The sequence below is a fragment of the Hyperolius riggenbachi genome, chromosome 7 (genome assembly GCF_040937935.1).
Source record: "Hyperolius riggenbachi isolate aHypRig1 chromosome 7, aHypRig1.pri, whole genome shotgun sequence".
Taxonomy (NCBI): domain Eukaryota; kingdom Metazoa; phylum Chordata; class Amphibia; order Anura; family Hyperoliidae; genus Hyperolius; species Hyperolius riggenbachi.
In genome coordinates, this window is record NC_090652.1 from 190856183 (window position 1) to 190869373 (window position 13191).

The 13191-nt window shown below is 46.2% G+C and overlaps 1 protein-coding gene across 1 annotated transcript in view; it reads left to right on the forward strand.

Moving 5' to 3' along the window:
* COL3A1 (collagen type III alpha 1 chain) overlaps positions 1–13191 on the forward strand; it is a 2242195-nt gene that overhangs the window by 2162912 nt on the left and 66092 nt on the right. The window contains exons 46-47 of the mRNA XM_068244947.1: positions 4065–4118; positions 4265–4372. Of these exons, the coding sequence (XP_068101048.1) occupies positions 4065–4118; positions 4265–4372 (162 nt within the window). The remainder of the gene's footprint in view (positions 1–4064; positions 4119–4264; positions 4373–13191) is intronic.

Consider the following 13191-nt stretch of genomic DNA (forward strand, 5'->3'; position numbering starts at 1 on the left):
GGGGCATGTGTGCCCTTGCTAAAATGCCGCTATCCCGCGGCTAAACGGGGGTCCCTTACCCCCCTAAATCCCCTCCGTGCAGCCGGGGATCACTTCCTGATTGAGGCAAGGCTAACCGCCGCAGCCCTGCCCCACGTGCGTCTGTCAGCGCGTATCTCCGCCTCTCCCCCGCCCCTCTCAGTCTGCCTTCACTGAGAGGGGAGGGGGAGAGGCGGCAATGCGCTGCTGATAGACGCGACTAGAGGCAGGGCTGCAGCCGTTAGCCCTGCCTCTAGGAGCAGCAAAATCTACGACCAATTTGGTCGTTGATTTTGCGGGGGGTGGGTTTGGGGGTCAGGGACCCTCGTTTAGCCGTGGGATAGCGGCGTTTTAGCAGGGGCACACGTGCCCCTGCTAACTATGAGCTCTGAAGCTAGAATTATTCTCGCTTCAGTGTCTCTTTAATGCAGGGATCAAAACACAGCATTCCAAGAAAAACACCTGCTACCTACAGTAAAATATGGTGGTGGTTCCATCATGCTGTGGGGCTGTGTGGCCAGTGCAGGAACTGGGAATCTTGTCAAAGTTGAGGGACACATGGATTCCACTCATTATCAGCAGATTCTGGAGACCAATGTCCAGGAATCAGTGACAAAGCTGAAGCTGCGCCGGGCTGGATCTGTCAACAAGAAAACAACCCTAAACACTGCTCAAAATCCACTAAGGCATTCACGCAGATGAACAAGTACAACATTCTGGAACGGCTATCTCAGTCCCCAGACCTGAATATAATTGAAAATCTGTGGTGTGAGTTAAAGAGAGCTGCCCATGCTCAGAAGCCATCAAACCTGAATGAACTAGAGGTGTTTTGTAAAGAGGAATGGTCCAAAATACCTTCAACCAGAATCCAGACTCTCGTTGGAGCCTACAGAAAGTGTTTAGAGGTTGTAATTTCTGCAAATAGAGGATCTACTAAATATCGATTTCATTTCTTTTTTGTGGTGCCCAAATTTATGCACCTGCCTAATTTTGCTTAAACAATTATTGCACACTTTCTGTAAATCCAATAATCTTCATTTCACTTCTCAACTATCACTGTGTGTGTCTCCTATATGATATTTTTAACTGACATTTTTTATCGTAACAACCAATGATTTACACAGGAAAATCATGAATTAACAAGGTTGCCCAAACTTTCGCACCCCACTGTACATTTGTCAATTCCCCTTCGTGATCGTTACCTTGTCGCGGTGAAGAGGCTTGCGTTTCACAATTAAGCCATGAACTATATGCAGGGCTGCTCGGATACCCCTTTTCAAAATCCGGATTTACCTGGATTCGGATACCCAGATATCCGGATCCAGATCGGATATCCGGATCCGAACGTTTGGGTATCCGAATAGAATCAGATATCCGACCCTGGTATCCAGGATATCCGAGCAAATTCGGATATCCGGGTAAAAAACCCGGAAATGGCCTTTAAATTGCTTTAAAAACGTTTTTTAGGGTTAATGAGGCATGTAGCATCATTATTTTTTAAAGGGGAACACTAATTGATGATGTGGGGACTTAAAATCCCCCCAAAACAAAAAAAAATGGCTGTCAATTAACATCAGGCCTAGGTTCCAGACAGCGGTCGTGCAGCCCACATTGTGTCCAAAGTCCAACCGCACAACTGGGACATGGCAGTTTTCACCCCAGATACCTCCAAAAAATTACGCAGCAATTGTGTTTTGGGTTAAATATAGGTGGTATCAGCACAGCAGCAGTGGCCTGTGGCACCCTGGCGGTGTGAGCAGCACAGACAGCAGGAGCAGGGCAGTGCAGCAGCAGCAGGTGTAACATCTGCCAGGAACATGCCGGACATGGCACTTGGCAGTGGCACATGGCAGGTGGCACTTGGCATGTGGCACTTGGCACGTGGCAAGTGCCACAAGCAAAGTGCCATGTGCAAACACGTGCAAAGTGCCATGCGCAAACACGTGCAAAGTGCCACGTGCAAACACGTGCAAAGTGCCACGTTCAAAGTACCACGTGCAAAGTGCCACATGCAAACACGTGCAAAGTGCCACATGCAAAAACGTGCAAATTGCCACGTGCAAACACGTGCAAAGTGCCATGTGCAAACACGTGCAAAGTGCCACGTGCAAACATGTGCAAAGTGCCACGTCCAAAACACGTGCAAAGTGCCACGTGCAAAGTGCTACGTGCAAAGTGCCACGTGCAAACACGTTCAAAGTGCAAAGTGCCACATGCAAACTCATGCAAACTCGTGCAAAGTGCAAACACGTGCAAAGTGCCATGTGCAAAGTGCCACATGCAAACACATGCAAAGTGCCACATGCAAACACGTGCAAAGTGCCACGTGCAAACACGTGCAAAGTGCCACATGCAAGCACGTGCAAAGTGCCACGTGCAAAATGCAAAGTGCCACGTGCAAAATGCAAAGTGCCATGTGCAAACACGTGCAAAGTGCCACGTGCAAAGTGCCACGTGCAAACACGTGCAAAGAGAAAAGTGCCACGTCCAAACACGTGCAAAGTGCCATGTGCACAGTGATTTTCTTCTCACTACTGTTCTAACTTGCATGTTCATATCATATTTACCTGTGCTGGGCAGATTTTGCCACAGAAGTATGTATTTTAAATTTTTGTGTGTCAGGCTAGGTTCCCACAATAGCATATGTGGTGAGTTTTCAGCTTATCCTGAGTGGTTACGCTGTGCTCTGTCACGTGTCTGTCAACAAGTTCCCACTGCTCATCATACTAGTAGGTTGAATTACTGAAATGAATGGACTTTTGCACAATATTCTAACTTTTCAAGTTTCACCTGTAGATCGGAGTCCCAGCAGAAGCAGAGAATCCTGCCTAACAACCAATGAGAACCCTCCCTGTTGCTAAGCAGGATTCTCATTGTTTTTGGGGCTTTTTTTTCATGCCCCTGTCGACTCCAATACATGGGGAGGACTACACAGTTGGCCCGCAGCAGAATCGGACAACACAAAAGAAACATCACTAAAAAATTCCCCCTTCACAGCGTATCACGGCACTTCTGCACTCACCACGCCAACAACCCACAATTCTTCAACATTACACTAATTGACTCAATTGATGCAAGTTCATCAAACGCATTCGAAAAACTAAAAAAAATGAAATGTTCTGGATACAAACTATAAGAACCCTCACCCCTCAGGGTCTGAATGAAGTTCTGGAAAAAATTTACTAAAATACCTCCTATACCGTTTTTCTTTTATCTTGGCCGCTCTCTTTTACCCTTTTTTTGTCTTTTTCATGACTTATTTTTATTTTATTTTATTTTAATTGTCCCAATAAGTTTTAGTGTAACGTCGTCCATTTTTACAACTACACCTCTGGCTTGATCATTATTTTACATATTTTATGTCAAAAAGTGTAATTTGGTTTGATTGTTATGTGCTTTTTACCCGTTGCTACAATTGTCTAGGACTATTAAGTTGATTCATATTTGTTTATTATTGGTATGACCTTTTTCTTAAAAAAAAAAAAAACTCCACTGGGAGTCTGCTTCCACCAGGGCTCTGATCTATATACCGGCTGAGTGTCCCCTGTAGTGGAGCTGAGCGGCATGGTAGCAGTAGCAAAGGACTCGAGATGACCGAAGACACAGAAAACAGGTGAGTATAGCAGGGACATACGTGGCAACAAGCCTAGAGAGAACAGACATTCTGTTCATCTATGAGGGTGGAAAAATCATGCGAGTTCCAAATTTGTGTTCTGCTTACCGAAACTGATCAAGCGGATACATTGCAGTGTCAAGCGTGCACAGATCCTACAAGAAAAAAAATAAAATCTGTGAACTTGTTTGTTTCTCCAATGCAGAAATTGTCAGGTTTTATTGCTAGGAGCTAACAGGGCCTAAATATTTTACCTATGTATGTAGTTTTTACTTACTTTGGTCTATATTGTTATCTCTTATCTGCACAGCGCCAATACAAAGGTGATGGAATTATGTTAAGTAAATAATAAACATTTTAGCTACAGGAAATATGGATTTCTAGACGATACTGTACATACCGCACATATAATAGATCATACTTTTTTTTTCAGGGTCCTGCTGGAGAGCAAGGCATTGCTGGTTCAACTGGCCCCTTAGGTCCTAGGGTAGGTATGCAATCACTGGGTTTTAAAAGTAACATTTTTCAAAAATAAAATTTAAAGTTTTTAATGATATTTGTGCATCATTCATTAACTGTGCTGTATACATTTTATGCTGCAAAGTAACTTATGATTTGTACATAACATTTAAGGGTCCTCCTGGATCAAACGGTTCCCCAGGTAAAGATGGTGCTAGTGGATATCCTGGACTTATTGGCCCTCCTGGCCCCCGTGGTAGTCGAGGAGAAACTGGACCAGAGGTAAAGTTATTTTTTTATTTTAGCTCATTGTTTCATTGGTCCTGATCTAGCAATATTACATGTTAAGGTGGTCAAATAAGATACAATATGTTGTATTTGTTTTCCATTCGAGAATTACAATCCATTGTTTTGACTGATTGTGACATTTGAAAACTCTGTTTTTCAAGAAATTGACAACCTAACCTGTGCCATTCAATTTTCATGAACATTTATGAGAAAAAATAAGGCACTCCCAATCAACTAACATCAATAAAAATTGAAATTGTAATAAAATGTCTTGTTTGTATTAAAAAAAAACTTTGGAATGTACTATGTCATTTTTATTGAATTACTATAAAATTAAATCCTGTTATTGTATTTTTGTGTGGCCAGTGGCCACCTTAAAGAGAACCCGAGGTGGGTTTGAAGAATGTTATCTGCATACAGAGGCTGGATCTGCCTATACAGCCCAGCCTCTGTTGCTATCCCAAACCCCCCTAAGGTCCCCCTGCACTCTGCAATCCCTGTCAGAGCTGGCTGTGTTTATCTCTATAGTGTCAGTCTGCTGCTCTCCCCGCCTCCTGCAGAACTCCGGTCCCCGCCTGCATCCCTTCCCTCCCTGCTGATTGGAGGGAAGGGATGGGGGCAGGGATCGGAGCTATGCAGGAGGCGGGGGAGTAGCCGAGACTGACACTACAGATGTAAACACAGCCTCACAGCATGGCTGTGATTTATGAGGGATTGCAGAGTGCAGGGGGACCTTAGGGGGGATCTGGATAGCAACAGAGGCTGGGCTGTATAGGCAGATCCAGCCTCTGTATGCAGATAACATTCTTTAAACACACCTCGGGTTCTCTTTAACCTCTTTTTTTTTTATACACGCAGCTAGCACTTTGCTAGCTGCGTGTTACTTACGATCGCCGCCGCCCCGCACTGATTCGCCGCTACCCGCCGCATCAGAAGGGTGCCCCCCCCCCCGAGACCCGTGTGCTGCCTGGCGAATCAGTGCCAAGCAGCGCTGAGGGGCGGATCAGGACTCCCTCGGACGTCACGACGTCGATGACATCATCGCGCACGTCGCCATGGCGACGGGGGAAGCCCTCAAGGAAATCCCGTTCAGAACGGGATTTCCGGATGGGCATACGCGCCGGCGGCGATCGGCGCATACAGGGGGACGCCGCAGGGAGGGGGGAAGCATGTAGCTAGCGCTAGGCTAGCTACATGCTAAAAAAAAAAAAAGTAAAAAAAAACCCGCCAGGGAGGTTAAAGAGGAACTCCAGTGAAAATAATGTAGTTAAAAAAGTGCTTCATTTTTACAATAATTATGTATAAATGATTTAGTCAGTGTTTGCCCATTGTAAAATCTTTCCTCTCCCTGAATTACATTCTGACATTTATCACATGGTGACATTTTTACTGTTGGCAGGTGATGTAGCTGCTGCATGCTTTTTTGGCAGTTGGAAACAGCTGTAAACAGCTATTTCCCACAATGCAACAAGGTTCACAGACAGGAAACTGCCAGGAGTACCACGGTCCTCAGAGTTTCTTGTGGGAGGGGTTTCACTGCAATATCAGTCATACAGCTCCCCCTGATGGTCTGCTTGTGAAAAGGAATAGATTTCTCATGTAAAAGGGGGTATCAGCTACTGATTGGGATAAAGTTCAATTCTTGGTAGGAGTTTCTCTTTAAGACCAGCATCCCATCTTTTGTTGTTCATGCTTTACCAAATTCAGTTTTATCTGTTACTAGCGGAAGACCCGGCTCTGCCTGGGTAAGTATTTGGCTGTTGGCTCTACCCACTTTTTCTAACTTTAACACACAAAAACTCAATGTCCACGTTTGTGAACTTTTCGGTTCTTCACATCAATAATTAAAATTATCCCATAGAAATGAAACAAATCTGATTGTCTGTCTTTTGTTCTGCCCTCTTTTCTGAATTTGAATGCCAGTCACTCAATGACCGGCTGTACCAGGTTTGAGGCCTCTACTATTAACACTGCTAGCATGGCAACAATTTAAATATTCCCCTTGAAAATCAAAAGGTGAATTTTGATTTGCTGTTCTCCCACTCCACCCACTTTCCTGAATATTAATCCCAGTCACCGAATGACCAACGGTGCAAAGTGTAGGAACTCTGCCATTATAAGTGTAAGAATGAATGCAGTTTAAATTTTCGCAGTGAAATTTTTTTTGGGCTCAGGCCACTTTTTCTAAAGTTGACACACAGTCACTCAATGACCAAGTTTGTGAGCTTTCAGGTTCCTGGCATCAATAATGTTTTAATGGAAGCAGTTTATCAAGCAAAAAAAAAATATGATTGGCTGTTTGTGACTTTGCCCCCCTCAGTAAATTTGAACCCCAGTATCTCCTCCCCCCCCCCCCCCATGATCAACTGTACCAAAGTCTCTGGCATTAACAGTGTAAGAATGGCAGCAATTTAAATATTCCCCTTGAAAATCAATAGGTGAATTTTGATTGACTGCTGAAGGCTCCACCCACTTTCCTATATATTAATCCCAGTCACCCAGTGACCAAGAGTGCCAAGTTAGAAAACCCTGCAATTAACTGTCTAAGAATGGCTGCAGTTTACATTTTCCCATTGAAAACAAATTGCTAAAATTTGATTGGCTGTTTTATGCTCCACTTACTTTTTCCCTGTAGTTTTTCACCTCGGTTACCAATTGACCAACTGTGCCAAGTTTGGGGATTCTGGATTTATTGCTGTGAGAATGGCAGCCTTTTACATTTTTTTCCATTGACTTGAATGTGTGAAATCTGATTGGCTGTTTGTGGTTCCACCCAGGTGTGCAGGGGGGCTACAATACCTCTATGACATATCTTCCCAGGTAGAGTGGTTAAAGGTGGGGGGCGCTGGGGAGGATGACTTGACAATAAATGCTTTCACCCGCTGCTGACCTTGTATTTGGATTACCACACCCCCTAGTACTGGTATGATAAAAGAGTTTTTGGAAATAAAGTCAACCTAGGGTTTAGATAAATACAAGTCAAAATGCTTTAAACATAAAACTGAAATAAGAACATCTGAGGATAAATATATGTCATACTGGTACCAATTACTGTACAGAATACATAATACCTATTACATACTAGCTCCGTATGGATCAACACACTATGTCATAAGCTTCCTGTTCGAGCAGGGAGAGTAGTGTGAGTTATAGAGCTACCCTCACCAACGGAAGGGCCTTATAGATGCTGGCAATCCAAGGAAGTGTGAGTATGCAGCCCACCACACAATAGAGGGATGAATATGGAAGGAACCAGACAGACTTATTTGCAGCACGGCAAGTCTTGGAAATAAAGACTGTCTACAGAGGCGCTCTAGCTTTTCACTGACCTATATGTGTGTTCTCATGTCTTGATTTCCTGATGAAGCGGGATGTTTGCCCGTGAAACACGTTGCACTGCATTTGGAGACCAATAAATGTTTTCTTGTATTATTTACGGCTTGATTTAGCCTGGTCATTTTTAGTGAGGGTAGTGGATCCACCCACCTCCTCCTATTTAAGCGGTTTTTAACCTATCTTATCCTATTTTGGCGCCTCTATTACCCATTTTTATTCATATCTTGTCCACCCTAGGTGGAGGGGTGTATCCCCACTTTTCTTTTCTATAGAGAGCGACTTTTTATACCTGAGTGGGGTCAGGTGAAAATTCTCTCCACCTGCTATTTCAGTGGTCGCCTGCGTGGTGACCCACACTTGTGAGTATATTCTCATATAAATATTTTTCCACATTGGTCGAACATAGTACACCAGATTTGGCTCTCGGTTTTTCCCTTTTTCTTGTCTTTCAAGTAATTGGTACCAGCACGACATATATTTATCCTCAATTGTTTTTATTTCATTTTTATGTTTATTAAAGCATTTTAACTTGCATTTATCTAAAACCTGGCGTGCCTTTATTGCCAATATATCTTTCCAGGTAGTAAGGTATCTGCATACCAAGTTTCCTTGAAATCGTCAAGGCATTTTCGAGTGATGGCGCTTTTTGACAAATGAAAAATTACATGATATTTACCTATGCAATTATAATTAATAATGCAATTATTATTATTATTTATTGTTTTTATAAAACAACAACATATTGTGCAAGGTTATGCAACATAGGACAAAAGTTATACAAGGCAAACTGGTTACAGTGCTGCTCATCAGGATTCCCGGATATCTGAACTTGTTTAAGCTTTCTAACCAGATTCAGATTCCAGATACCTGGGCCCAAATCCGGATAGCAAACCGCGGATATTTGGTCGCTGTCACGGAACAGCCGTGAGAAACGAGAACGCAATCGGTTTATTGCGCCGATTGCCCTTGATTGTAGTCAGGCCAGCGATTTAGAGACTGACATTCCTGTTTTTTTTAAATAGGCAGTTTTTTTTTCCCTGGTTAGCAGCTGGCAGGAAGACTGGCTCAAAGTTTGTCTAAGCTGATCTCACATTCAAATGTTAATTAAAGGAGCCAACAGGGCCTTTCATAACTTGGAGAGCCAGGAAGCTAATCCCAGCAGGGGGCTATTCAAAACCTGCTCCCACTCCAGACTCAACGGCACCGAGCACAGGCCATAAGAAAGCATGGGTGGTAGGATTTCCTGTTGGTATACGAAAACCGTATATCGCACAGCTATGATATTCATATAGTCTTGTTCGGTAACATCTGGCCATCGGGTTGATATGAAATTCATTGTGATGGCACATCCGGGTATTGAGATATGAATCTTCTCAGGAGCCTGACCTGCTGGCTTAGCCATGTCTGATGTCATATTAATCTGTATTTTCCAACAAGTATGAATCTCTTACCCCCCCTAAATATAACGTGTACGGTTCAGGAGTTACAGCAATTCATAAGTTTAGCTCTAAAATCTCTCAGAGGGAATGAACTGTCATTTGTTGGTAGCTCAGAGGGGGCCGGCATTGCCACACCCCCAAACCAGCTTCATCAAAAGCACAGAGCCAGCAGGCGGGCTTGAGTCCTCCCATTCCATCCATATGAGAACATCCTGCTGCCAGCCAGAGGACATAGGGCTGGTGGCCATTTTGCTGAACTTTGAATGAAGCTCTGAAACAAAGGACACATGTGCTTGCGGCCATCTTGATTGGCCATCTTCTGTAACCTGGAACAAAGAATTCTGCTGAACTTTGATTGAAACCAAGAGCTTTAAGAACTTGAAACCGTTTTGCTTGAACTTGATGATTTTCCCACGAAAGGACATATTTCCACAAACCCTAAGTATTTTTCTCCCTTCTTTTATTTTTTATACTGGCTATTACTGTTTTAATAATTGTTGATTTTAATAATTGTCTGTATATATTAATTATTTATATTGCTGTAAATAAACGACTTTATCCAAGTCATTCACTGTCCGCTACCCTGCTTATCAGCACACACAGAACTGATCCCGGGTCTCTGAAGATACGCTACTGTTTGTTTGTTGTTGGCTAGACAGAATATCGTGTGGTTAACCGTTTTATTCGCAGGACTAGTCAGTCAGTGGGCTCCTCGGTCCCATGGTAACCGCGGTGGTGGCAGTTTACCCTCAACCAGTGTGTGAAGTTGTAATTACCCGTATCTCACAGGCTCCCTTCTGGTTTGTCTGCGGCTAATTCTTAACGGTTCCTGCGCATTGACTGCGACCAGAGTTCGCACGATCTGTGCGCTGGCACCGTTTAGAAGGCCAATTGCGGTCAGCCACCAGGGCTCTTGTGACAGTGTTAGGCAGCGGTTGGGACCTGTGTTGTGCTGAAAGTATCTAAGATAGCGTTATCAAGAAACGAACTAATTCGTTGGTGTAGCTGGAAGGCAATATATTTTTTATATATACAGAGAGACTGTGTAGCCAGTACCCCTCCCCAAAAGTTTTATTTTATTTGGCGTGGAAATGTCCGGGAACTACAAGAAAATGGGCCTGGCGGACCTGCAAAATCTTTGCCAAGAGAGAGGCATTGATGTCGGCCGCAAGAAACAGGACCTGGTAGCGGAATTGTTTCAATGGGATACCCAGCAACTGCGGGAGCTGGATGTGTCTGCTGAGGTAGACGCTGACCCATCTGACTCAAGGCAAGGGGAACCAGAGGCTGAAGGTCCTAGGCGTACAGAGGTTGAGCATCCTGCGGGCCCTGTTGCAACAGTTACGCCAGAGACTGTCAGTATGGACCCCAATCCCAGAGTTTCTGAAAGTACTCGCCTGGAACCGGCCAGTACTGGACTGTCCGTTTGTGCTGACCCGGTAATGCAGCAGGCATTACGAAAGCTGATGGAGACTGACCTGGAAAAGTACATGCAGTACATGCGTGAGGAGCACCAATCTGCAGAGGCGCGGGAGAAACGACAGCATGAGCTCAACATGGCAAAGGTTCAACAGGCCAGCCGGAGTTCACCACCCAGCCTCCCTGCTGAAGGAGCATCACCCGTAAGTGCAAAATTTAAATTTGCTAATATTGAGAAAGACACAGACATTGACTTGTTTTTGCGATCTTTTGAAAAAGCATGCCGTCAGTATCGTCTGTCCCAAGACCAGTGGGCCAGACATCTGACACCTTTGCTGCGCTACAAGGCGCTTGATGCCTTCGCAGAATTGCCTGCGGAGAAGGATAATGATTATGCTGCTATAAAAGACGCTATCATTACTAAGTACCAGCTGACGCCAGAAGCCTATCGGAAAAAGTTCAGGGCCTGGCAGAAAAAGTCTTCTGATTCGTACCGAGATGTGGTCAGCAGCTTGCTCACCACACTCCGCCAGTGGACTCGAGGCCTCACCAAAGGGTCTTATGATGTCCTGGAGGACTTGATAGTCCTCGAACAATTTCTGAACATTTGCCCTGCTGATGTACGGCAGTTTGTGTTGGAGCGCAAGCCTGCGTCAGCAACTGTCGCTGCAGACCTCGCGGAGACCTTTGCAACTACCCGGGTGTCTGATGCACGCAGAACCGCACCATCCAGCTGGAGGGGAGGTCAGTCCAATACCTCGGCAGACTCTCCTGCCCCTGTGAGCCATCAGCCACAGAGGCCACTCAGCGCAGCTGCTGCACCCAGGCCTGCAGCCCCTGGAGAGGTCACCTGTCACTACTGCCGCCAGCCCGGACACATGAAATTCGACTGTCCGGAGCAGAGACAGACACCACCAGCACCTGCAGCACCTGTATCTCACCCACAGCAGAGGCAACCCGCCAGCGAACCACAGCCTGGATCATCAGATTTTGTCCTGTTTGCCCGCGGAAAGGAAATCCGCGACCGAACCGACCAGCAGCAACTTGTTAGAGTGAACGGCAAAGTTGTCACCGGATTCCGAGACACCGGAGCTGACATCACGTTAGTTCACTCACACCTTGTGCCAAAGGAGAGCATCAGCTCCAGCCGATCCCTTGCCCTTACTGAAGTAGAGGGCACCCTTTTTCACATAGCCCACGCGAGAGTGAAGCTAGATTGGGGAGTAGGGATCCAAGAAAGGGTTGTTGGGGTTATGAAGGATCTCCCAGTCCCTGTGTTGCTGGGGACTGATTTGGGCAAGCTTGTGTCCTACTATGAACCTGCCACGACCGCCTTGTCGCTCACGGAAGGAGACGGACTCTCCGCCCACCACCAGGTACTTTATACACTTGGGGGAGCACCAGGGGGAGGTGGGTTGAATGTGCCCAGTTCAAGGGTACCAGGTTCAATAGTGCCTGCTTCAAAGGCACCTGAGTTTGAGGTGCAGACTGTCTGTTGTGATGACGCTGTAACTGTACCTGAGTTTACTGTACAACCTGTCTGTAATGAAAAAATGTCTATACCTGTCAATGTCATTACTGCATGCAATGATGATTTGAGTAATGTCCGTCTGTGCCATTCTGACAGTGTACCTGTGCTAGCAGTACCGCGCAGCTGCACTGCTCAGAACCCGAGCTCAGAACAGGTGGAGGGGGTTCCGGCCTCCTCCCCCTCCTCTGACCGCAGGGATGAGACCTTTCAGCCGCTGGCCTCGTGTGACATGAGCCAGTTGGCTGAAACTGACAGCGCCGTATTCTCAGCCGCACTACAAAGTGACCCAAGCCTGGAGGTGCTCAGGCAGCAAGCCGCTGAGCCCCTCGCAGACGGGGCCGCTTTCAAGGTGTACTGGGAAGGTGGGAGACTGTACAGTGAGTCTGTACAGCCCCCTACAGGTAGATCCCACGCGAATACCAAATGGCTTGTGGTCCCGAGTGCGTTCAGGGGACATGTGCTGAAATCTGCACATGGTAATCCTCTGACAGGGCACTCAGGGGTCCGCAAGACACTTGCCGGTATTTGGAAACAGTTTTATTGGCCCCGGATGAACAGGGATGTAGCAAACTACTGCAGGGCATGTGCCGTCTGTCAGGAGCTGGGAAGGTCCAGGGATTCCCGCGGGGTTCCCTTAGGTCCACAGCCACTTAGCAGGGGAACCCTGCGTGGGCTGGCTGTTGACCTAACCAACCCACTGCCCGTTGTCAGCAGTCCCGGCAGACACCACGTCCGACTGCAGTGGCGCAAACGCCCTGTCCAGAACGGTCCATGTCGGGTCAACCCTGAGGGTAGCAGACCACGACCGGTCCAGGGGAACCGAGCCACAGGCTCCAATAGGTTTTCCCGCCGCACCGGCAACCCGAGACCCGTCAGCCAGGTTGGACGACACCGGAACGCTGATGGGCTGTCCCGGTGTCAGGGGGAACTAGACCCAACAGCGCCAATGGCTGCTACGGCGGATGTCTTGCTGACAACCCCCTACACAGCGTCAGGAAGGGGAGGTGTCACGGAACAGCCGTGAGAAACGAGAACGCAATCGGTTTATTGCGCCGATTGCCCTTGATTGTAGTCAGGCCAGCGATTTA